The 21,903-nt window shown below is 28.4% G+C and overlaps 3 protein-coding genes across 4 annotated transcripts; 2 read left to right on the forward strand and 1 right to left on the reverse strand.

Annotated features, from left to right (window-relative positions):
* Positions 1 to 912: 912 nt before the first annotated feature.
* LOC119669689 (NADH dehydrogenase [ubiquinone] 1 alpha subcomplex subunit 10, mitochondrial) lies at positions 913 to 2,699 on the reverse strand. The gene is made up of 4 exons (XM_038079690.1): positions 2,596 to 2,699; positions 1,640 to 2,363; positions 1,175 to 1,573; positions 913 to 1,101 (listed from the first exon to the last, which is right to left on the reverse strand). The coding sequence occupies exons 2-4, from the start codon at positions 2,360 to 2,362 to the stop codon at positions 1,006 to 1,008; spliced, it is 1,218 nt and encodes a 405-aa protein (XP_037935618.1). The 5' UTR covers position 2,363; positions 2,596 to 2,699; the 3' UTR covers positions 913 to 1,005.
* Positions 2,700 to 4,647: 1,948 nt separating this feature from the next.
* Positions 4,648 to 6,633, forward strand: LOC119666583 (argininosuccinate synthase). The gene is made up of 5 exons (XM_038075863.1): positions 4,648 to 4,656; positions 5,116 to 5,200; positions 5,294 to 5,385; positions 5,443 to 5,688; positions 5,749 to 6,633. Exons 1-5 carry the CDS (start codon positions 4,648 to 4,650, stop codon positions 6,586 to 6,588), a joined length of 1,272 nt encoding a protein of 423 aa, XP_037931791.1. The 3' UTR covers positions 6,589 to 6,633.
* A 1,441-nt stretch (positions 6,634 to 8,074) lies between these two features.
* LOC119669684 (protein ROP) lies at positions 8,075 to 21,335 on the forward strand. Of its 2 annotated transcripts, none has more exons than XM_038079681.1 (10): positions 8,075 to 8,102; positions 12,522 to 12,695; positions 12,987 to 13,142; positions 13,258 to 13,367; positions 17,244 to 17,763; positions 17,912 to 18,033; positions 18,802 to 18,915; positions 19,005 to 19,172; positions 19,236 to 19,420; positions 21,004 to 21,335. In XM_038079681.1, the coding sequence occupies exons 1-10, from the start codon at positions 8,075 to 8,077 to the stop codon at positions 21,224 to 21,226; spliced, it is 1,800 nt and encodes a 599-aa protein (XP_037935609.1). In that variant the 3' UTR covers positions 21,227 to 21,335. The 2 variants fall into 2 exon arrangements, with proteins under 2 accessions (XP_037935609.1, XP_037935610.1); XM_038079682.1 differs by lacking the exon at positions 13,258 to 13,367 and adding an exon at positions 14,651 to 14,754 and having other exon boundaries at positions 21,004 to 21,226.
* Positions 21,336 to 21,903: the final 568 nt, after the last annotated feature.

The following is a 21,903-nucleotide window of genomic DNA, read 5'->3' on the forward strand; positions in this document are numbered from 1 at the left end:
GCCAGTGGAGCATAGGATCTACTTTCTATTCCGTACACACATGCTTAATTTAACTAAATGAATAGATATTTTTTCGAAATTATAAACCATAAATCAAAATATTGAATTAGATACACAAGATATCTATCATATTATATCAAGTACACGGTGTTTTATTAAACTAATATAATTTTATATTATATTACAATATTGTTTATGTTTATGTTTTCATCAGAAAATATTTCCAAAAATTTGGAGTTTTCTAATAAGTACACCTTCTTGCTAGGTGATTCAGTTTTTTGAATCGTAAGTTGCAACCATACCCCTTTCAGTATTCATAATATTCCTTCAATAAGAAAACCAAATGAATCTTCGAATTATAACATTAATATAGCCGATATACAATTGTTGTAACCAGTGCCAAACCGCTTTTGGCCTTCTGAAAAGATAAGTGACTGTGGGAAATAGATCCGCCCAATTCTGGAACTACTTTATTTTTGGTTAGATATATGTTAATTTTACTAAAAGGTATTAATTCTTTTCTGGTTGCTTTTTATTTGAAGAATGAGAATATTTCTTTTAACGACATTTAGTAAAGATTCAACAAGAGGTTTTTTCGAACAGTAGTGAATTTTATTTTGTATATTATTTTAATTAATTGAATTTTTGGCTAACCATAACAATTCAACAAAATTCATAAATTCAAGAACAGCTGTATCTACATCTACTTCAAGAACATCTACATCTAAAGAGCAATTGTCAAACAGGCAATCACCTCTTTGTAACATATGAATGAAAATTGTTTTCATTTAATCTCAATCGAAATTTTTCAAATACTAATCAAAAAAACTTTTTTAAACACACAGACTTCAACTCGGTTTTGATGTCCAATGTTTTTCATAAGTCAAAAAAAGGATAAAGATTTTTCACACATTTTGCTTTTTTTTACTATGTTGTGTTTATTTCGTTAACCAATTATAAATTTAACACATATTTTTACACTGTTAGATGTTCATAAATAATAATTTAGTAAGGCTGATTATATGGAACTTTCACTTTAGTAAGTAGACCAGTATCACCCATATCCTCGTTATAGCCTGGACGATATTTCATGCCAGGTGCCTAAAATTCATATATAAAACATATATAACTTAATAATTTCTTCTAATTAAGAATATTTTATTGTAATACTTACACTAAACCAGACCTTATCGAACACTTTGCAGTCCTCTGGATCAATCAACAATTCTGGTACGTCGTATCTTGGTATATTAAAGTACTGATGAAGATCAGGTTTATCGTGAGTATATTTAGTTCGTGCCTCACACCATTCAGTTTCCAAAGGAATACGCCAATCCTTCATTTTCTTATTATGACGATCAATTTCGAAAGTACCAAAATTAATACGTTCAATATCTTCAACCACTACTTCAGATTCACCGCCAGAAGTCCAATCATAAATCAATAGTTCTGCATGTATACTCATCTTTTTTAAAAAGTGTTGCTTATAATAAAATTCCATATCTTTCAAATAATCATCCGTGAATACTTTTGAATTTACTTCATAATCTAAATTTCTAGCCTTAATACGTTGCTAAAAACCAAAACAAAATATTTATAAAAACATTATAAGGAAAAAAAAAACAAAAATGAATCTCACTTTTACAACATCGACAGGGCAATCCAAATAAATGACTAAATGAGGCTGCATTAGTTCAGTAATTGTATTCTCTTTAATTTCATTGTAAACGGAACGCGCACCAGCTGATAGGTAACCATGCTTATGCATTGCCTCCATAAACACAAAATCCGAATAACAACTACGATCAAGTACAACACCTTGGCCAGTGGAAAGTACATGTGCTAGAGCATCCACATATTGCATGAAACGCAATCGGTACATTTGAATTTGAAAACTGGCCGTATTTTGATGCTTTGGTTCTTTACAAAAATTAACCACGTCATACGAGCGGCAACTTTCTGGAAGTTGTGGATCCAATTTACGCATATTATAGCCGTATGTATTTATATAATATGTATCCATATTTGCTTCAGGTACGTACAACATGTCCAACTCCTTTGCCAACTCTGCTGCGAGTTTCGATTTGCCTGCACCGATCGGACCTTCAACCAAAATTATTTTTGAGTTCTCATCTAAACGTTTTGATGTTTTATCAAAGAAATGGTTCCATACAGTATAATCCTTCTCCTTATATGGATAAGGCTTACATTTTGGTATGCGAGGTCCACCGCGCATTGTTCTGCCCGATATGGAGCATTTCTGGTTTAGTGCCGCAGGCAGCGCTGATTGCACATTCAACAGACTTGGTGCAGTATTTTTACTGCAAAGTCTTACGATGCCCACTCGTAATACGGCAGTCATTCTGAAAGGAAAACATATCAAATTATGTTTTATTAATACCAAAAAACGTAATAATATATATATAAATTATTGCTACTGAAACTGTTACATCACAATCTGTTAGAACTAAGTTTGACCGATATTTTCATTAATTTTATGTTTTGGAATGATTGCTTCTAGTTATATATTAAAAAAAAACTGTGTGTTCGGTAAAATTAACATTTGTTGCTTTTGGTCACAATTTTTGCACTTACTTTTCACAAAAACTATTTTTCCTAACAAATTTTATTCATTGGCAGTGGCAAAGTCATTTACCAGCTGTCAAAAACCTGCCCGTGCAAAATAACAACAAAACATTACAGGGTGTTTGCAGTCTACAGATTTTGATAGGTTATAGACACATATAACAATATTATGGTCGTGTGCGAGTTAGGCTAAGTTGCGTTCTAAATGAGGGAAATTCTAAGTTGTGTCGATAATGTATTGATGTGTCGATACGTGTTGATAAATGGCAAAATGTGTGCAGTGCAAAAAATCCCAAAAAATCTCCCATTTGGTTTAGCATCAACTTAGCCTAACTCGCACACGACCTATATATGTACATATTAATGTATATTAAATATTAATATAATTTTATGCCGTGGACAATAGTAAATAAATGATTTGAACATTTTTTTAGTATTTTGTTATATTCTATATGCACACTTCTAAGTAATGAACCTCCTTTAGTGATAATTTCACAAGTGTTTACACTGCCGCAAATATAATAAGAATGAGGCTAACTACAAAATACCAAATATCGCAAAAAGGAAGCTATTAATTAAATTACATGAAATAAAATAATTTTTAAAAAATGCATTAAAATTTAGTGAATAAAAAAACTATTATAAAAATAAACCTAACTGCGTGAAATATATTAGTTTTACATTTTATTTATAAATTTTACTTTCAAGAAAGTGATTATGTAAAATAAAAACAATAGCTGCAAGGTGTTTTTAATCGACGCGTTCTAATAGGTCTGTACCACGAGCTACTCGTAGTAACTTCGAGTAACACTGTGTATGCATAAATGCGTTCCACCAGCAAATTTTCAAGTAAATTCAAGAGCATCTGAGAAAGCGTAACATCCCTGTCAAAATTTGAAAATACTACACAGACTTTGTACATTTTATTTCAAGTTAAATTTGTATTAATGTGTGAATCAGCTGTTTTGGTTTGATTTTAAATTTTTGAATTGTTTATTTGCGCGTCACTGGTGTTCTCACCTTTACACTAAGCTGTTCCATGAAAATCTGTGTAAACAGCGTAATTGACACTTGATTTAAGGATTGCATATTATATAAAAACAACTTAAGTATCATTACTGAAATTCTGACAAGGCATTTAATTCTGAACTTTTAAAACTAGAACGTAACTCTAATGGTACTTAAAGTTTTTGTAGTGTTTTAAGGTTTTATCTCAGTTTATTAAGCAACTTACTGAGCAAACTGGTTTTTGTAGAATAGTCTGTCTGTAAAATGTGTAGAATAGATCTCTATTGCCGTAGTAAAATCCTCCAGCTAAATAATATCTTTGTGTTTATATATGTATATTATAAAAAGGGTGTTTTTTTGCTAAAATCTGACATTTATGGAATCTTTTTAGCGTATCTAAACCAGTTGTATGAAATTTCAGAGATCATTTAAATAAATTTTAATATTAATACACTAAAATTCAATTCACTAAAACGGTATTAACTCACTTACAGCGATGTATTAACATAAGCAATTTTTATAAATAGTTTATAAGAAATAAAAAGTTATGATAATAAGAAACACTTCACAGTTTTATTAATGTACTAAAATATGATCGTCAATAAGATCATTATAATTTTATAATCTTTATTTAAAAAACGTATATAAACAAATAGTTCCATGACTAAAAACTTCCCTAAGCAAATCAATGGGAAGGAAAATTTTATACAATGTTGATCATATGAAACGTAGTGATAAATGACTTCACACCTAACTTTGCGTCTACACTAGTTTGACTTTTGTCGAGATTTTTGCATACACTAACATTTTTTCACTGAGCCCTACAAAGCTTTGTTTACAAACAAAATTCTTAAATAATAAGTATTTTCATTTGAATATAAAAACCTAGCCTGTCTAGCCAGAGTAGACGACTAGTTATTAAAGACAAAACCAATAAAATTTATTTTACTTTACATGCTTTTTATAATTTTCTTATTATTTTGTATATTATTTGTTAATTTAATTAACGCATTGTTGTTGCTGCAAGCACAGTAAATAATAACACCACAAATTATGGTGCATGTAGGCTCCATAAATTTGATTAAGAAATTATTTATTAACTCCTAATTTTAATTAATTTTACTATAGTTTTTTTTTTCATTTAATTTTATCAATTTATATATTTTTTAGTAATAATTCATATAAGAGAAAAAGCTGTATTTATTATAAACAATACTCTCTGATATATAATTTTAGTACACAAAAACATAAAACTATTCACGTAAATTAAGTTTCTAATAAAAACTTAATTTAAAATTCAATATTTCTGAAAAAACTTACTTACTTGTTACTTTTATACCTTTTTATATTTATTTAGTGTTATCCTCTACACAATATTGCAGCATCTTCAGAATATTCTTGGCTTATCAGTAAAAGCTTTCTACAGGCATGCGTTCATTCTTATCTGAACTAAACAAATTAATTTAATAATATTTTTTAATATATTAACAAATTTTTTTTAGTAATTCTTAGTGTTATTAGATTAGCGCAATGGTTGACAAAGTAATTTTAGCTTATTCGGGAGGTCTTGATACTAGCTGTATACTTAAATGGCTTTTAGAAAAAGGTATATAAGATTTTGCCTATAATAAATATAAACATAAATAAGTAGTTTAAATAAAAAAAAAATATAAATAATTTTAATTAAAAAATTAAATAGGCTATGAGGTTATTTGTGTTATGGCAGATGTGGGCCAAAATGAAGACTTTACTGTGGCACGTCAAAAGGCAATAAATATTGGAGCTACTGAAGTAAGTTATTAAAAATAAGTTTTCATCTAAAAAGCAATTCATAAATTAAAAATTAAGGTAATTATAAAAGATGTTAAAGAAGATTTTGTTCAAAATTATATTTGGCCCTCAATTCAAATGGGTTTAATATATGAAGAGCGCTATTTACTTGGTACATCTCTAGCACGTCCATGTATAACCGTTGCTTTAATCGAAGTAGCAAAAAAATATGATGCAAAATATTTAGCTCACGGAGCTACAGGTAAAGGCAATGATCAAGTACGTTTTGAACTTTGCGCTTATGCACTCCACCCAAAGATAAAGGTATTATGATTAAGAACATTTTTTTTGAAATATTTTTAAATAATGTAATAATATTGCCAGATAATTGCACCTTGGCGAGATGAGGAGTTCTGTGAACGTTTTCAGGGTAGACTTGATTTAATAGAATATGCTAAACACCATAATATACCTGTAAGTGCAAAACCTACAGCACCTTGGAGCACTGATGCAAATATAATGCATATTAGCTATGAATCTGGTATATTAGAAGATCCATTTCAATTAGCACCGGAATCATTGTATGAAATGACTGTTAATCCACTTACAAATGCTCCAAAAATAAGTACACGTATTGTTATACATTTCGATCATGGGTTACCAAAAATAGTTAAGAACCTGGTAAATGATGAAGAATTCCATACACCTTTGACAATATTAATATTTCTTAATGAAATTGGTGGGTCTTATGGTATTGGACGTATTGATATTGTTGAAAATCGGTTTGTTGGCTTAAAATCGAGAGGTGTTTATGAAACTCCTGGGGGTACGATATTATTCACAGCACATCAAGACCTTGAAGTGTTTTGTCTTGATCGAGAAGTTCTACGTACGAAGCATTTATTACGAGATCGTATGGCAGATTATGTTTATAATGGTTTTTGGTTTAGTCCAGAAGCTGATTATGTCCGTGGCTGTTTGGAATTGTCACAACAAAAAGTTAGTGGTCAAGTTATAGTTGAACTAGCACCTGGTTATTGTCGTGCAGTGGCACGTGCTGAGACTAAAAGCCTCGGGTCACTTTACAATAAAGAATTAGTATCAATGGATGTACATGGTGGCTATGTACCAAAAGATGCAAGCGGTTTCATTGCTATCAATTCAGTGCGCATACGGGAACATGTTCGTGCCTATGGTTCCTATAAATATCAAAAAGAGTTTTAAATGTAATTTTTATATTACACTAGCTATTTTTCTAAATTCAATAAATTGTGCTAAATATTATCGGAATTAATATTTTAATGATTATCACTTTAACGGTTGGTGGAAGTCATCTAAAGACTTATGACACTTAAATCCACTAAAAAATTCTATTAGAAATGAATAATAAGAATCTGCAGGCATTAAATCGCGATGGTCCAATTGTTGTGAACTACATTTCAGTATCCAGATGCAACAATTGTGGTAGATATGGTAAATGTAATATTTTTAAAATTTATATTCTTATAGATATTCATTATATCTATATAATATCAGCTCCGAAAAATATGAAAATTCTAAAACTGATAGGATATACGAGGTATATGCAATATATATAGATCAATCAATCAAAGTGAATATGAATGGCATTTACTGACAAGACTTATTGGAACATCTTAAAAAATATCTATGCTGTGAAACATGTTATTCACAGTTAGCCCTCTGCAACTATATCCTGCTCCAAACCTGAAGATTTTTAGAAGGGGATTTCAGTTTCAGAAATTGTGCAGTTGTGAGAAATACGCAAATCAATGGGGGTCGTTTGTGTTGTGCTCGTTTGGGTAATTTATCTGCTAGTTTATGTCACACGTTTGTACTTTGTGGATACATCCAGACTGTATAATTTAAAAATTGCAGATTTAAATGAAAGACTTTATATTCTTAATAGACCACAAAAAAAATATTAATAAGTATTCATGCGAGATGTCTCAATTTAGTAACGTAAATCATCTTCACGGCCAATTTTAAAGTTTTAAAAAGCTTCATACAAAATTTAAATTAATTAGAAGTGTTTCAAATCATCAGGAAAGAGCAAAGAGAACGAACCAAGTAAGCTTACTTAAAAATTTAAAAATTACTAGGATTAAAACTAGGATTTTTAGTTTGACTTGACAATTAATTTTTATTCAATTAATATTATAAAATCACTCTGTTTTACTATTTTATGTTCGAAATGTGAAAGCTTTATTATACTTGTAAAGAACTTTTCAAATTATCATCCATTTTTACTCTTTTATACATATATATATAGGTGATAAAGGTTAAAGGTGATAAAAATGATAATATTAACAAACATGTTCTTTGCTTATTATCTCTTTGTCTATATTTAAAAATTTAAAAACTTTATACCCTTATTATATATACATATTCAATTCAATTAAAAATTATATATCATACTGTTTCTTATTACCAAAAGTGTTCGCTACTACTTTTTACACAAACATTGCACTGTAACACTATTCTTTGCTTATTATCTCTTATCCGCTTTCAATATTTAGAAACATTTTTATTTGTACTGTATAGAAATTTATTTTGTTTCTGCAGTATGTGTTTTGCATTGCGGACGTATTAGTTAATATTGTTTGGGGAAGTTTCCTTAAAATTCGTGTGGAAAATTATTATAAAATTATATTTGTAACAATTTAGCATTTAGAATAACTATTTTGTGAAAATGGCTTTGAAAGTCTTAGTTGGGCAAAGTGAGTGAATGCATAAAATAACAAAAAAATGAAAAAATTATGTAAATGATAAGAGCACTAAAAATATCAAATGCTTTATTATGAAAAAACGCCCTATATCTGATATAAAAAGCAAAAAAATAAAATATATGTCAAATAAAGATTTCATTTTTAAAAATAAATTATGTTTAAACAAGAAATTTATTAAATTATATTAAAGAAATATAAAACTCAAGATAAAAAATTTTTGCAATTATCGATTTTCCTATTTTGTGTGCGCACCCGAAATGTGACCTTTTGTTGCGGTTTTTTTTAACACTTACGCTCTGTTTGTGCTAAGATCTTTGAAATACTTTTTCTTACAACCCACACTACGACTTATTTTTGCACAGTAATCTTGTAATCATTATTAAATTAAATATGACTTCTGACTATTTCAGTACATATAGCTCTGTTTGTTTAGTGACGTCATTTCAAGTTTACCCGTTTATGTTATGTAGAAATAATGTTTGCGTATTTGTGCGTTGATTCACAGGTTGCAATAATGAGTCACTACTGTTTTTTTTGTTTACAGGTCTTAATTATTAATAAAAAAAAATGAAAGTAAGCAATAAAATTATTAAATAGTAAAGAGAATTATACATTGATGGAAAAAAAGCAAATTTTAGAGGAATATATTAATTGTTCAAATTAAATATATTAAGTTGTTATCTAAAAACCTCATAAAAATATGATATACACTGCAAACAAAAAGCTCAACTGCACCATGATTGGTTATCTATGAATTATTCATTTCTAATATTATATGATAATTTTTCTAAACAAATGCTTGGTTTATGATATAGCTCTTAACTTTTTTTTAATAAATATTTTCACTTTCTACTATCAAATAGATAATAGTAATATTTTTATTTTAATATAATCATATGTATGAGACAAATCAGTAGCATTTATTTATATCTATTCAATATTTTCAATCAAAGTGGAAGAAACAGATATGAAGCAATTGACTATAAAAAATTTCCCACAATCTCGCCACATAAAACAAAATAATCCAACTCACACCTACTATAATTTATAGAAATTTCTACTTATTAATACCTAGGCTCTTTTTGACAAATTAATAAAACTATTTATAACCCACGTACAGTACGAATCCTTATGCATATGGTTTAGGACGTTGGTACTAAATGGATGTAGGTTGGTTGATTAGTTGCAGTGGCAGGCCATTAGATAACTTCCATGTACCTTAATTAGCGGTTTTGCTACCACTAAATCCATTCCGTCGAATTTAGATATTTTAATAGATCTGTCGTATTCTCCGATGAACAGTCTGATAAATTATCAAAGGATTATCTTCCTAAAAACCTATTGAAACCTATTGGTTTCTTTTTTCAGCGGTTTTCCACAACTTCTGCAATGAAGATTATGAGGAATGCGCAATTTCTCTACGTAGGTTCTTATACACCAATGACCAGAAAGAACTGCAGTAAACTTTGCAGTGTTCACGTGGTCTCTTTTGATGAGTTTCGAGGATCTAATTTTATTAGAAGTGGGACATGTTAACCTGAAAATTGCACATGACTTAAGTGCTTTCCATCTGTTATTGGCATGCTGAAGAAAGTAAACTAGATATTACTCTTAATGGTCTTTAGGATAATATAAACCAGTACCGCCAGGAACTTATCCAGGGAATCACCAGAATGGGCTTAACTGACAGCTTAACCGAGATGAGTGTGATGTCAGCCCACCGATTTAACTCGTCGATTGCCTTTCTACACTCTTTTACTATCTTTGATTTTATTGTGAAGGATTTAAGGGACTTGATTGCTGCCTGGCTGTCAATAAGCTTCTCTAATTGCTAAGAATTTTGCCTGAAAAACTGTGGCGTTGTTAGGTAAGAAGCTAAGAGTATTGTTTATGTTGTCAGATGGCGCGAAGAACTCTGCTTCTGCCATGCAGTTCATTTTGGAGCCATTCCTGTACATTGAGATATCATAATTTGTTTCGGAAATTTTTATTTTCCATTCATTTCTTAAAGAAAATATTATCTGAAAACGTCTTTCAAAGTCTAGGCATGGATTCAGATAATACGATGTCATCCTATACAGACAACTTAGAACTGTATCTAGAATCCGACTATGTCCATATGTTCGTTCCTACCAGACGGCTGTTGCTTTCAGTCTAACAGCGCAATTACAAACAATATTTTTGATGTGAAGATCAATAGGTAGCAGGTATAGCATCGTGTTTAGGGCGTCCGAAGCGGTCATCCTAAAAGCTCCTGTAACGCCAAGGCATGCGATCCTCTGAATTCTGTTAAATTTATCAATACTATAGCTCTTACTCTGAGCTAGCCACCAAACAACAGCACTACACAAGTCTTCTTGATAAAAATGATTGATAGTTTGAAGAGTTCTCCACAAATATAATAAACCTTTCACATTTCGAACATAAAATAGTCAAATTAAACTTTAAAATTGGCAGTGAAGATGATTATGTTGTAAATTGAGACATCTCTCATGAATACTTATTAATATTTTCTTTTTTTTATCAAGAATATAAAGCTGCAATTTTTAAATTATGCAGTTGAATGTATGCACAAAGCGCAAACGTGTGACAGAAACCAACTAAAAGATTACCCAAACGAGCATAACCCAAACTTGAGCCTCACTGATTTACATATCTTTCATAACTGCAAAGTTTCTGAAACTGGCTCAAGATCCCCTTACCGATGTATTAGATTTAAAATACGATATAGTTGCAGAGGGCTAACTGTGAGTAACATGTTTTACAGCATAGACATTTTTTAAGACGTTTCAATAATTTTTGTCAGTAAATGCCATTGATATTCACTTCCACTAAAGGTGAGCTATATATATTAAATATACCTCGTACATCCTATCAGTTTTAGAATTTTCATATTTTTCGAAGCTGATATATCATACAATATTATTATCATTAACTTACATTAAATTACGGTTATACATCTTAACATCTTTTTTTACCCAATAATTCATACAAAATTGAAATATACCATGAAATATATATCTGTGGTTCTGACAATCTCGCGCACTTTCACTTATCAATCAGGTTAAACAATGTCATAACCTTTATCATTAATTCCCGAACAATTGATTGATTTAAAATCAATCCCAAATGCATAATTAACATTTTCAATTTGGATTTGATTTGTTTCAATTCCATTGATATGTAAATGTTGAATGATTGTGCGCAATTGGTTCTATTCCATTCTGTATGAAAACGTTTTTGATTAATTGTCTACTGAATGAAAAGAACGCTATAAATTTCTTTCACATAGGTGAAGGTTAAAAGTTACTTAATAAGAATATTATATCACACTGCGAGCATATTCGAAGAAATTTTGAAGTTATGAATATCGCTTTGTAATACAAGCTGTATACAAACGTTCTTGGACTTTCAAAAACTTTGCCATCTATTTCTCTATCTCATTGCATATATAAATTTAACCCAATTCCATGTGTGATTCCACCCTATTGAGGCGACATGGTTCTTCTACTTGTACTTGAACTCTTAATGGCCTCTAACAGCAACCTAGGTTTTCTAGCTATCGTGTGTTTATAATTACGCAAAAATAGTCAAACTTAAGCTATTAATCATACCTACTTAACGAAATCCTAGGTATAAGAAAATTCTTCTCAGAGCACAAGACGCTTCAGATTAGAGAATATTCAGATCGGTCAGCGTCTTTAACTAAAGCATAAGCAAGGGTATCGGTGTGAACAGTTTATTGTATATTAAGAAGGCAAGTAATAAAGCTTCATCTCATCTCTAACGATTTTTGTCGGAGTTGAGACTCTGCGAATGTGAAAGAAACTATTCTTCACCGCACATGTCAATGCCAATGATTGGTTAGGAGAAGATTCAAAATATTTGGTATCCATTTTCCCATTATCCCATTGCCTGTAGAGCAATGATCTTTTAAAAGTAGGGAGATAGCCAAGTAATTCGATTTATCAGGTTAGTTTCCTTTTACTTGAAGGAAACCTTACGCACTTTCTCAAGGAGACGCCATTTGTGTACCAGACGCTGGAACTTATTTCTTTAAGACGATTTTTCACTTCTAGCGTACAGATGATATTTCTTACAGGGTACAACAACGAACTATTATCTATGCTTGAGTGAGCCTTGGAGGACAATATTCCCATTTCACTTTTAACCACAGTAAATAAAACTTTGCGTACAAATTTTCCAGCACGAGTGAATAATGAATAAAAATCAAAACGTTTCTATTATGAATTACGTGTATAGATTATAGATTATGTTTATAAATATTATTATATTAAAATAAATAACTAATAAGTGACAAATCCAAAGCTTATCCTATATTTTTTTCTTTGCTATAAAGAGTTTAACACTTTTTATTAATGTTTTATTATTTATATCTTATTTAAATAGAAATTATGAATGAGGTGGTTAAATATAAGCCCCCACCTCCAAAGAAAACTGGAACTGCTGCAGCCGCAAAGCCAGGAGGAATGGAATGGCGAGTACTGGTTGTTGATAAGTTAGGCATGCGTATGGTTTCTGCATGTACAAAAATGCATGAAATAAGTGCAGAAGGAATAACTTGTAAGTACTTTATAGATACTACATAAAAAAATGCTATAGAGGTATTTAGACCGATGCGGTATTTATTAAAATGATAAATAAATGATAAACAAAAGCGTTTTAGAAATGTTACTATTCACTCCTAAAACCCTTTGAAATGACTGATTCAAAATAAATTATTTAAAATTGGTGTCAACGTAATGCAACGAGATAAAAAAAAATTATTAATAAAACTTTACCGAATACCGAGTCTAGTGTAAACACTTCTTAAATAAAAACTATATTATATAAATTTTTTAAATTTGTTTTTAGTGGTTGAGGATATTGCCAAAAAACGGGAACCTTTACCAACTATGGATGCTATATACTTAATAACACCATCGGATGAATCTGTTCGTTTTCTTATTCGTGATTTTGAGAACCCGGCACGTCCAATGTATCGCTATGCGCATGTCTTCTTTACTGAAGGTACTTTTTACTATATAACTTTTAACATATAAAACAATGCAAATAGCATCACTTTTATATGAATATAGTTCAAAAACACATTTCTTATTGTTATTTTCAATTTAAACTTTTACAGCGGTTCCACAAGATATATTTGAAAGATTAAAAGAGCGTTCAGATATAACGCGCAAGTACATAAGAACATGTAAAGAAATTAATATTGCATTTTTAGCATATGAAGCGCAGGTACTTAATGAATACATGACCAAATCAAATATATAACCGTTTTTATGCAAATTAAGTAAATACTTAATAATAATAAAATAAAAATGTATGAGTACGCGTTTTCCTTCTTTTCTTAAACAAAATTTCCTAACATAATAAAGTTTTGTCCTACATTATCTAACATTGGCTCATAAATAATGCTTTAAAAATTACAATCTAACTCTGCATTTACTTCACTTTTACAAGCTTTTGCGATAAATTTTTTCTCTATTTTAAATGTTGTTTAATGTCCAAATTGATGTGTGTACAAAAAATATCTTATATCTCATTTTGGTAATTGGTCATAATATCTTCTCCGGTGTAACTCCAAAATAGTAAACAAAATTCTAAAATTCATTATGTAAAAATGTATGTCTCAAACCCTTACACCGTCAGACTGTCTTCTATAAGAATGGCTGTCACTGTCCATCTTTCAATTTATTACAATTGTTCCACTTCTTAGAGCTCAGATAAGTCCGTTAGGCTAAAAACTTATTTCAATTTATCATAATGTACCCAATTCTTAGAGCGTAAGTGAGCTCATTTTTTTAGAGAGTGTAAACTCGTCTTTTTAGACTTTAAGTGAGCTCGCCTTTTTAGAGTCTAAGTGAGCTTGTCTTTTTAGAGACTAAGTGAGCTTATCTTTTTACAGACTAAGTGAGATCGTCTTCTATGAAAAAGACTGTCACTGGCATCTATCTCTATTTTAGTTTATGAGAACATACCCACTATTAGCTATTTGAGCGCTTTTTCCATAAGACAGGGTGCCACTGGCATCTAACTATTATTCGCTTCAACGAAGCTATAATATATATATTTATATATATATATTTCTTTAGCCCATTTAAGAGCATAAGATCTCTAAAATTAATATATTCTTAAATAGGCTTAATTAGTTTTTTAATTTTATGAAATTTTAATTGGAAACAAATAATTTTCTTGCAGTCACAGGGTAAGCGTTTATATTACAAACTATATTTAAAAAAATTGTTTTTAAATAAAGAATTTTTTAGATTTGTTAAACATACAATATTTTAACTTTTGCTAGTTATGCACCAAATAAATTTTTGTTTTTAATTATTAATTATTTATTAACTTTATTTTGATTGATAATCACTTGCTTTTTGTGAACCCCACCCATAACGGATGATGCATAGCAAATGCATTGGTTAGAAACCCAAAACATAATTTTATATTATTATAAATTTTTTTATTTGGTTCATAGTTAAACCTGTTTATTTAATTTTATTTATAATTTATTATAGTTTGCCCGGAGGAATTATTTAACGATTTGTGTAAATCGTGCGCTGCAAGAAAGATCAAAACTCTAAAGGAGATAAATATTGCATTTCTTCCATATGAATGCCAGGTGCGAGTTTACCCAAAAAAAAAAAAAACACACTTTTTACTTCTACATAAAATGCTGTCGTTTTTCATAACTATCAATGTCTCTATCTGTTTCTCTACCTCAATGTTGTAAATACACCTATATGTGTAAATATTTATAACTGAAAGGAATCCTTTTTGAATTTTAATATTCTTTAAAAAAAAAAGTTATATTAAAATGCAAAAAGGATTTCTTTCAGAAATATCAAAATAATAAATATATGTGTGTTATAAAATAATATTATTTCAACACTAACGAATCGCTTTCTTATATCAATATAAAGTTATCAAAATTAAAAAAGATCATATATATATAATATATTTGTTTTAAATTATATATTAAAATTTAAAAGTCGTGATATTTGGACAACTACAACCATAAGTTGATTATTAAAAAAATTATTAATTATTTTAAGCTACCTAAATGTTATATGTAAATTATAAAAAAAAAAAACCTTTTTTTAGTAAATATGAAAGATTTGTTGAATAATGTCTTGAACGACAACTTCTTCAAACCATATATTATCCGGGTCCCAATAATCAAACTCATGCTAAAAAAATTAGTAATTATAAAGCTATTTCTTCGAATATTGCCAAACACCTATTAGCAGTGATCTTTGGAAATGTTTTCTGTATATAATTTTTCGTATATAATTAGTTTACATTGCAACTACCAATGATTTTATTCGAACCCTGTCAAATTTTAGGGGTAATTTGTCGTTTTATACATCTAACTTAACACCGTAACTGTTGGTTTATAGTATGATTAAAAGATTTTAATAGATTCTTAGATCAATTTGAAAATGTATGGTCCAATTATAATTTCAAACCACAAACCACACCAACTGTAAATTTTATGGTGTCATAATGTTCTTTAATTAAATTCATTTTTATATATATATAATTTGCCTAATTTTTTTCGAATTGTGCTTGGAAATACAAATCTTTATAAAGACTATTATATATGATACTAAGTTTGTGTAAGAATGACATCTAATTTTCATATATACCGTGGCTAACAGTATCGATATTATTAACAATACTTTTACGTTTTTGATGAATTTAATTTTTCACATTATGTTACAAACCCTACCGTCTATTGACCATAAATTTTAAATAATACGCAAAGCGTAACTAGAATAGATTCATTGCTTCTGTAGTAAATTTTAACAACTTCTATACACAATGTAAATACACTGGTAAACATCGTAAATATATATCTTTTAAAAATTATCCCCTTTATTAACCGCTCAGGTTTGTTTCAAAAATCAAGATCTCTTACCCAAGGGTGTGATAACTCCTAACTGACCCTAAACACTACTTGGAAAGGGGAGTAACTTTGACGCCACTAAAAAGAATCAATAAGACGCCTTAATTGACCACCTCTCCACGACGATTTGAAGTACTGAAAAACTATGTAGTTTGATTTGATTTGATTCCAACATATCTTCAAGCTTAAAGTATTTTCTGAAAACAATATGAATTAAATATCTGAACTCACAAATTCTAAACCGGGTTATCATTGGAACCCTGGTTTTTCATCGTTCTTGATAACAAGCCTTTTTTCAGTGAATAATAAATTTTCGACGGAATTATTAAACAATACATGATTGTCAATTTAGAGTGGTATCGGGTTATAGAGCCCGCCGCTTTTGCAACATAATCTCTTCGTAAAATCATAAAGTCTTTGTTTTTGAAGATATAACTTCTCAATGCGATTCGTTAGTATATTTAAAAAAACAAAAAAACAAAAGAAAATAATCTCCTTAAGTTTTGTTTTACTTGTTTTGTAGTGTTCAATTTAATGTATGTTGTTTTATACAGAGAAGCAAATCGTGAAAATAAATGTATTTTTATCTATCAAACTCTAACATTATTTATATACAAAATAACAAAACAAAAATATGTCAAATTGCATGCTAACTAATATAAACAAATAAAAGCGTTTAAATTAAAATATTAAAATTAATTCATTATTTAAAAAAATATACTTAAACGCATTTATTTGCTGAACTGTAATTTGTCATGCGATAAAAACGGGCAATAAATAATTTAGTTCGAAAATAGTTATTTACGCATATCATCCAAAATAAAAATAAAATAGAAATAATATATATTAATAATTTCATAAATTTATTTTATTATTAAAATATAATAAAATAAATTTATTGAGTTCATGTAAATATTATTATAAGAAAACACACCGCTATGCCATGACAATTATCTTAAACCTATAAATATATTAATTTTATTTGTATATATAATATAAAATTTGCATTTGTAGTTGTTGTTGCTTTTAATACGCTCTCGAACTGATCTTTTCTTTTATTGCTTTATATAACTAAAGTATATATTCTAATCTATATATAATACTTTAATCAGCGATTTTGAAATATAATATCAATATATACGATTTTGATCATTTTTTAACATGTAATCTCCATATTGGGGCTTTATAATTTCCTTGATTAGGTTTATTCTCTCGATTCGCCAGACACTTTCCAGTGTTTGTATTCGCCAGCGTTCGCCTCAATACGAACCAAACATATTGAACGGATTGCCGAGCAAATTGCCACACTTTGCGCCACACTTGGCGAATATCCGAATGTGCGTTATCGTAGCGATTGGGAACGAAATATAGATTTGGCAGCATCTGTACAACAAAAGTTAGATGCATATAAAGCCGATGAGCCCACCATGGGAGAAGGTCCCGAAAAATCACGATCTCAATTATTAATTTTGGATCGTGGCTTTGATTGTGTATCGCCAATGTTACACGAGTTAACATTACAGGCGATGGCATATGATCTTCTACCGATTGTTAATGATGTCTACAAATATACGCCTGGACCAAATCAACCAGAAAAAGAAGTGCTACTCGATGAGAATGATGATTTGTGGGTAGAATTGCGACATGAACATATTGCTGTTGTATCTACTCAAGTTACACAAAATTTGAAAAAATTCACCGAGTCCAAAAGAATGACATCGAGTAAGTTATAAGAACTATTATACAAAAAAAAATGTCCTCCATAATAATATGTATAACAAGTGTGGTTACACGAATATCTTTTAAAATACAAATAAAATTTTTAAATTATTATTTATAATAAATTTATCTACTAAATTTTTTTATATAGCCGATAAATCTTCAATGCGTGATCTGTCACAAATGATAAAGAAAATGCCGCAATATCAGAAAGAATTATCGAAATATTCGACCCATTTGCATTTAGCTGAAGATTGTATGAAGTCGTATCAGGTACTATATTTTGTTTATTAAATAAACTATATCATTTATAATATATGTTATATATTTGAAATAAGAAATTTATTTACATATTTATCTCTTATTATTAATATTGTGATTCATTATTAAAAATATTTATTATTAATTTTTTTAGATTAATACTTAATCTGAAAAATTGTTTGAGTTTAATTTAATACTTTTTTATAATTTTAATCACTTTAATCTTAAATTAAAAATCCAAAAAAAAAAAAATATTCTAATTTTTTCTTTTGATATTTTGTGGTTACTTGGTTTATTTATTTATTTTAGTCATACTAAATAATAATATTATCACAAAAGCAGTATTATAATAATGTATCATAATGTGTTTTATCAGTAAATAATAATATAATATTTATTTCTTATATTATTGATTATATTAAACTACTATAATACAAAAGAAAACATTATTTTAAATTTTTCTGCCGATATTTTGTGAGTATTTAGTTTACTTGTTTATTTTAGTCAAGTTAAATAATAATATTATCACAAAAACAACATTATAATAATGGATTATTGTTACATTAGTAAATAATAAAAATATATATTTTTTATACTATTTAATATTAAACTAATTTAATCTTAAATTAAAAATACAAAAGAAAATATTATTTTAATTTTTCTTCCGAGCTTTTGTGGGTTATCAAATTAAATATTAACATCATCACACAAAAAAAATATAAAAATTAATTATTTATGAAAAAATAATAATAATATTTATTTTCTAAAACTACTATTTAGAACTATGTCGATAAACTTTGTCGTGTTGAGCAAGACTTGGCAATGGGCACAGATGCTGAAGGTGAAAAAATCAAAGATCATATGCGCAATATTGTGCCTATATTACTTGATCAAGTGCGTAAATATATTAAAAAATAATTTTATAAATTTTCTAAAAATCTTAATTTTAAATAATTAAATATTTTTATAATTAAAAATTTTAGAATGTTTCCAATTATGATAAAGTACGCATAATCGCGCTTTATATAATGATTAAAAACGGTGTTACGGAAGAGAATATAACAAAGCTTTTCACACATGCTCAACTTACACCAAAAGAGCAGGATATGGTGCGCAATCTGAGCTATTTGGGTGTTAATGTTATTCAAGATGTATGTTAATTAATTTATATATTAAATTTTAATATATATATTTGACGCTTAAAATTTTTCTAGTCTCGTAAAAAAATTTATTCTGTACCACGAAAAGAGCGTATCACTGAGCATACTTATCAAATGTCACGTTGGACGCCAGTTGTTAAAGATATAATGGAAGATTGTATCGAAGATAAATTAGATCAACGCCATTTTGCTTTCTTAGCTGGCCGTGCACAAAATACAAACTATCATGCACCTACAAGGTAAGTTATAATTTTAATGATATAAAATATCCAATAACTGAACACGACAAAGATAAAGACAAAGAAAGACATCATTTTATAAGTAATAAATTAACTACTTAGGTTCCTTTTTAACTTGGTGTTTTACAGTGTAAGGTGTTTCGCTGCGCTAGGAGTCTATTCTAGATTCTAAACCCCTGTTCTGCTTTATTTCAAGTTACTTAAACTAAAATTATTAAAACTAATAAAATCGTTGACAATCATTTATAGATCAGATTATAGTGTGTTACAGTGAACGAATTTTTTTGATCTGGCTTCTAACCACATTATAGATTCTTATTCTTATTCAGAGAACTATGCGATCTCGTAATTATAACAAAAAATGTAAATTATGAAGCTAAAATGAAAGCCCATTTTAACTTTATCATTTTCCGTTAAATAATTCCGATCTCTACTCTGGTCTGCACTGCGTAAGCTTTCAAAGGTCGTGGTTTTCAAATATAAGGTCTACCTTGTATACTGAAATATTTATTTAGTTATTATTGGAACATTATAATGTTCTCATAAATCGCGATATTATCAATGTTTGCTTTTATAGTGCATTTCGATCTATCAGTACTATTGTGTTGTCCTTCAAAAGAGTCTCCTAAACAATTTTATGCTTTTAACGAATTTAAAAATATATATTATTTGAAGTTACTAAACCTATGTCGGTTCTAAGAAAACCATATAATGTTGCTCAATCCGCTTCCTAGCATCGCCATCAAAAATCATCTTCGGTTCCGATCTTACAAAATTAATATAATATTTTTAAAATAAATTGAACTTAAAGCAATCCATGAAGAGGACACAATACATCTCTATGTCGCACTGCAAAATCCCCAAACTTAATAATAATCTTGATTATCTGTCGTATTGATGTGATTTACTTACATGCTGCTTATGAATACTCCCCAAATAGTATTGACATTGAAAGTAAAGGTTCGGAATTGTGCCACATCTATGTTTTGGAATTTTACGATGACCGATCGCCGCTTACAACTTTCAATATGAACTATACCAACAGATTTCTGTGGAGTATAACAACAATATGAATCGCATCGCTTTCAGGTGATTGCCTTAGTATGTCGATCGAAGCTCATTGATACCATCTTAAAATGTTCGATTGACGTCCTAAGTCAATTATCACCGATGAGTATGAAAAATTTTCAGAAATATTTGTTGAACATTTCCTGCACCGTTTTGAAAGAATGGTATTTTGAATAGAAATGGTTTTTTTTTTGGAACTTTTTCTGTTTCATCAGAATTGAGACACATTGTGTCGAATATACACAATACTTGTAGCCAGTTAGAGGGCTTAAGTGACCGAAAAGAATCAAAAGAACTATATTAATGTATATTCATTATTAATGCATCATGACTGTTTAATAACATGAAACCTTTTTTTTATTATTAAAATTATTTAAAAGTCATTTAAAGTAAATTTTTAGTTAAAGACCTGTTTGCAAATAAATTTTATTTTATTTTAAAAATATATTTGTCTAACTTTAAATATTATATTAAATTTTATTATTAATTTTTATTTTTATGTAATTTATTTTTAGTGCCCGCTATGGACATTGGCATAAAGATAAAGCCCAGACTCAAGTTAAAAATGTACCACGCCTTATTGTATTTATTGTCGGTGGCGTAAGCATGTCAGAGATGCGTTGCGCTTATGAAGTTACCAATTCTGTTAAAAATTGGGAAGTATTGGTTGGTTCATCACATATATTAACACCAGAAATATTTTTAAGTGATTTGGGTAGTCTTTCAAAGGAGGACTAAACAACAGCAATATTCATATAATAATAAACTAAATGAATTATTACTTAGGAAAATGTTGACGGTAGAATTTCACGATGTGCAGTTTTTTTTTCTTTTTATGTTAAAATTGTTGTTATTATATATTTAATAAATTTTATTATAAATTTACATTTATATAAAATATTTACAAATTCCTCTAAATATTACTTAAAATTGTGTTAAATTAATTTAAAACATTTATGCAATTATACTAATTAAAAACATCTTTAAAAAAGTTTAGTATTCCTTTTCTTGTTATGCATATGCATTTATATATATATCTTCAAAAATAAAATTATAAAAAATATTATAATAAAATTTAATAAAAATATATGTAATATTTCTCTTCTATTTAATATTTAAACAATAAATTCTATTTAAAAGAAAATGTTAATTGTAGATTTAAATGCAAAAATTATGCATAATTTATACAGAAAAAAATGCACCTGTGTTTAAGATATGTAATCGCATTCTATTAAAAGAAAAATTTTTGTTGAGTTGGAACAATATATAAAAATAAGTAAACTTGTTCTTAAGGTACTTAATAAGAATTAAAAATTACTAGAAATTTATATAAACAAAAAAAAATACTTTATATGAACATAAGCATTAAAAATCAAAAATTAAATTTTCAAAGAAAAATTAAACAGCAATTTTAT

Source organism: Teleopsis dalmanni, chromosome 1 (genome assembly GCF_002237135.1).
Source record: "Teleopsis dalmanni isolate 2A chromosome 1, ASM223713v2, whole genome shotgun sequence".
In the NCBI taxonomy this organism is placed as follows: Eukaryota; Metazoa; Arthropoda; class Insecta; order Diptera; family Diopsidae; genus Teleopsis; species Teleopsis dalmanni.

Coding starts and splice junctions, on each gene's coding strand:
- LOC119669684 (XM_038079681.1), top strand. CDS start 8,075: ATGGCTTTGAAAGTCTTAGTTGGGCAAA. Junction 17,764..17,911: donor GTCCAAAAGAATGACATCGA/GTAAGTTATAAG, acceptor TTTTTTATATAG/CCGATAAATCTTCAATGCGT. Junction 18,034..18,801: donor ATTGTATGAAGTCGTATCAG/GTACTATATTTT, acceptor ACTACTATTTAG/AACTATGTCGATAAACTTTG.
- LOC119669689 (XM_038079690.1), bottom strand. CDS start 2,362: ATGACTGCCGTATTACGAGTGGGCATCGTAAGACTTTGCAGTAAAAAT. Junction 1,574..1,639: donor GCCCTGTCGATGTTGTAAAA/GTGAGATTCATT, acceptor TTTGGTTTTTAG/CAACGTATTAAGGCTAGAAA. Junction 1,102..1,174: donor TCGATAAGGTCTGGTTTAGT/GTAAGTATTACA, acceptor TATGAATTTTAG/GCACCTGGCATGAAATATCG.
- LOC119666583 (XM_038075863.1), top strand. Junction 5,386..5,442: donor TAAATATTGGAGCTACTGAA/GTAAGTTATTAA, acceptor TTAAAAATTAAG/GTAATTATAAAAGATGTTAA. Junction 5,689..5,748: donor CACTCCACCCAAAGATAAAG/GTATTATGATTA, acceptor TAATATTGCCAG/ATAATTGCACCTTGGCGAGA.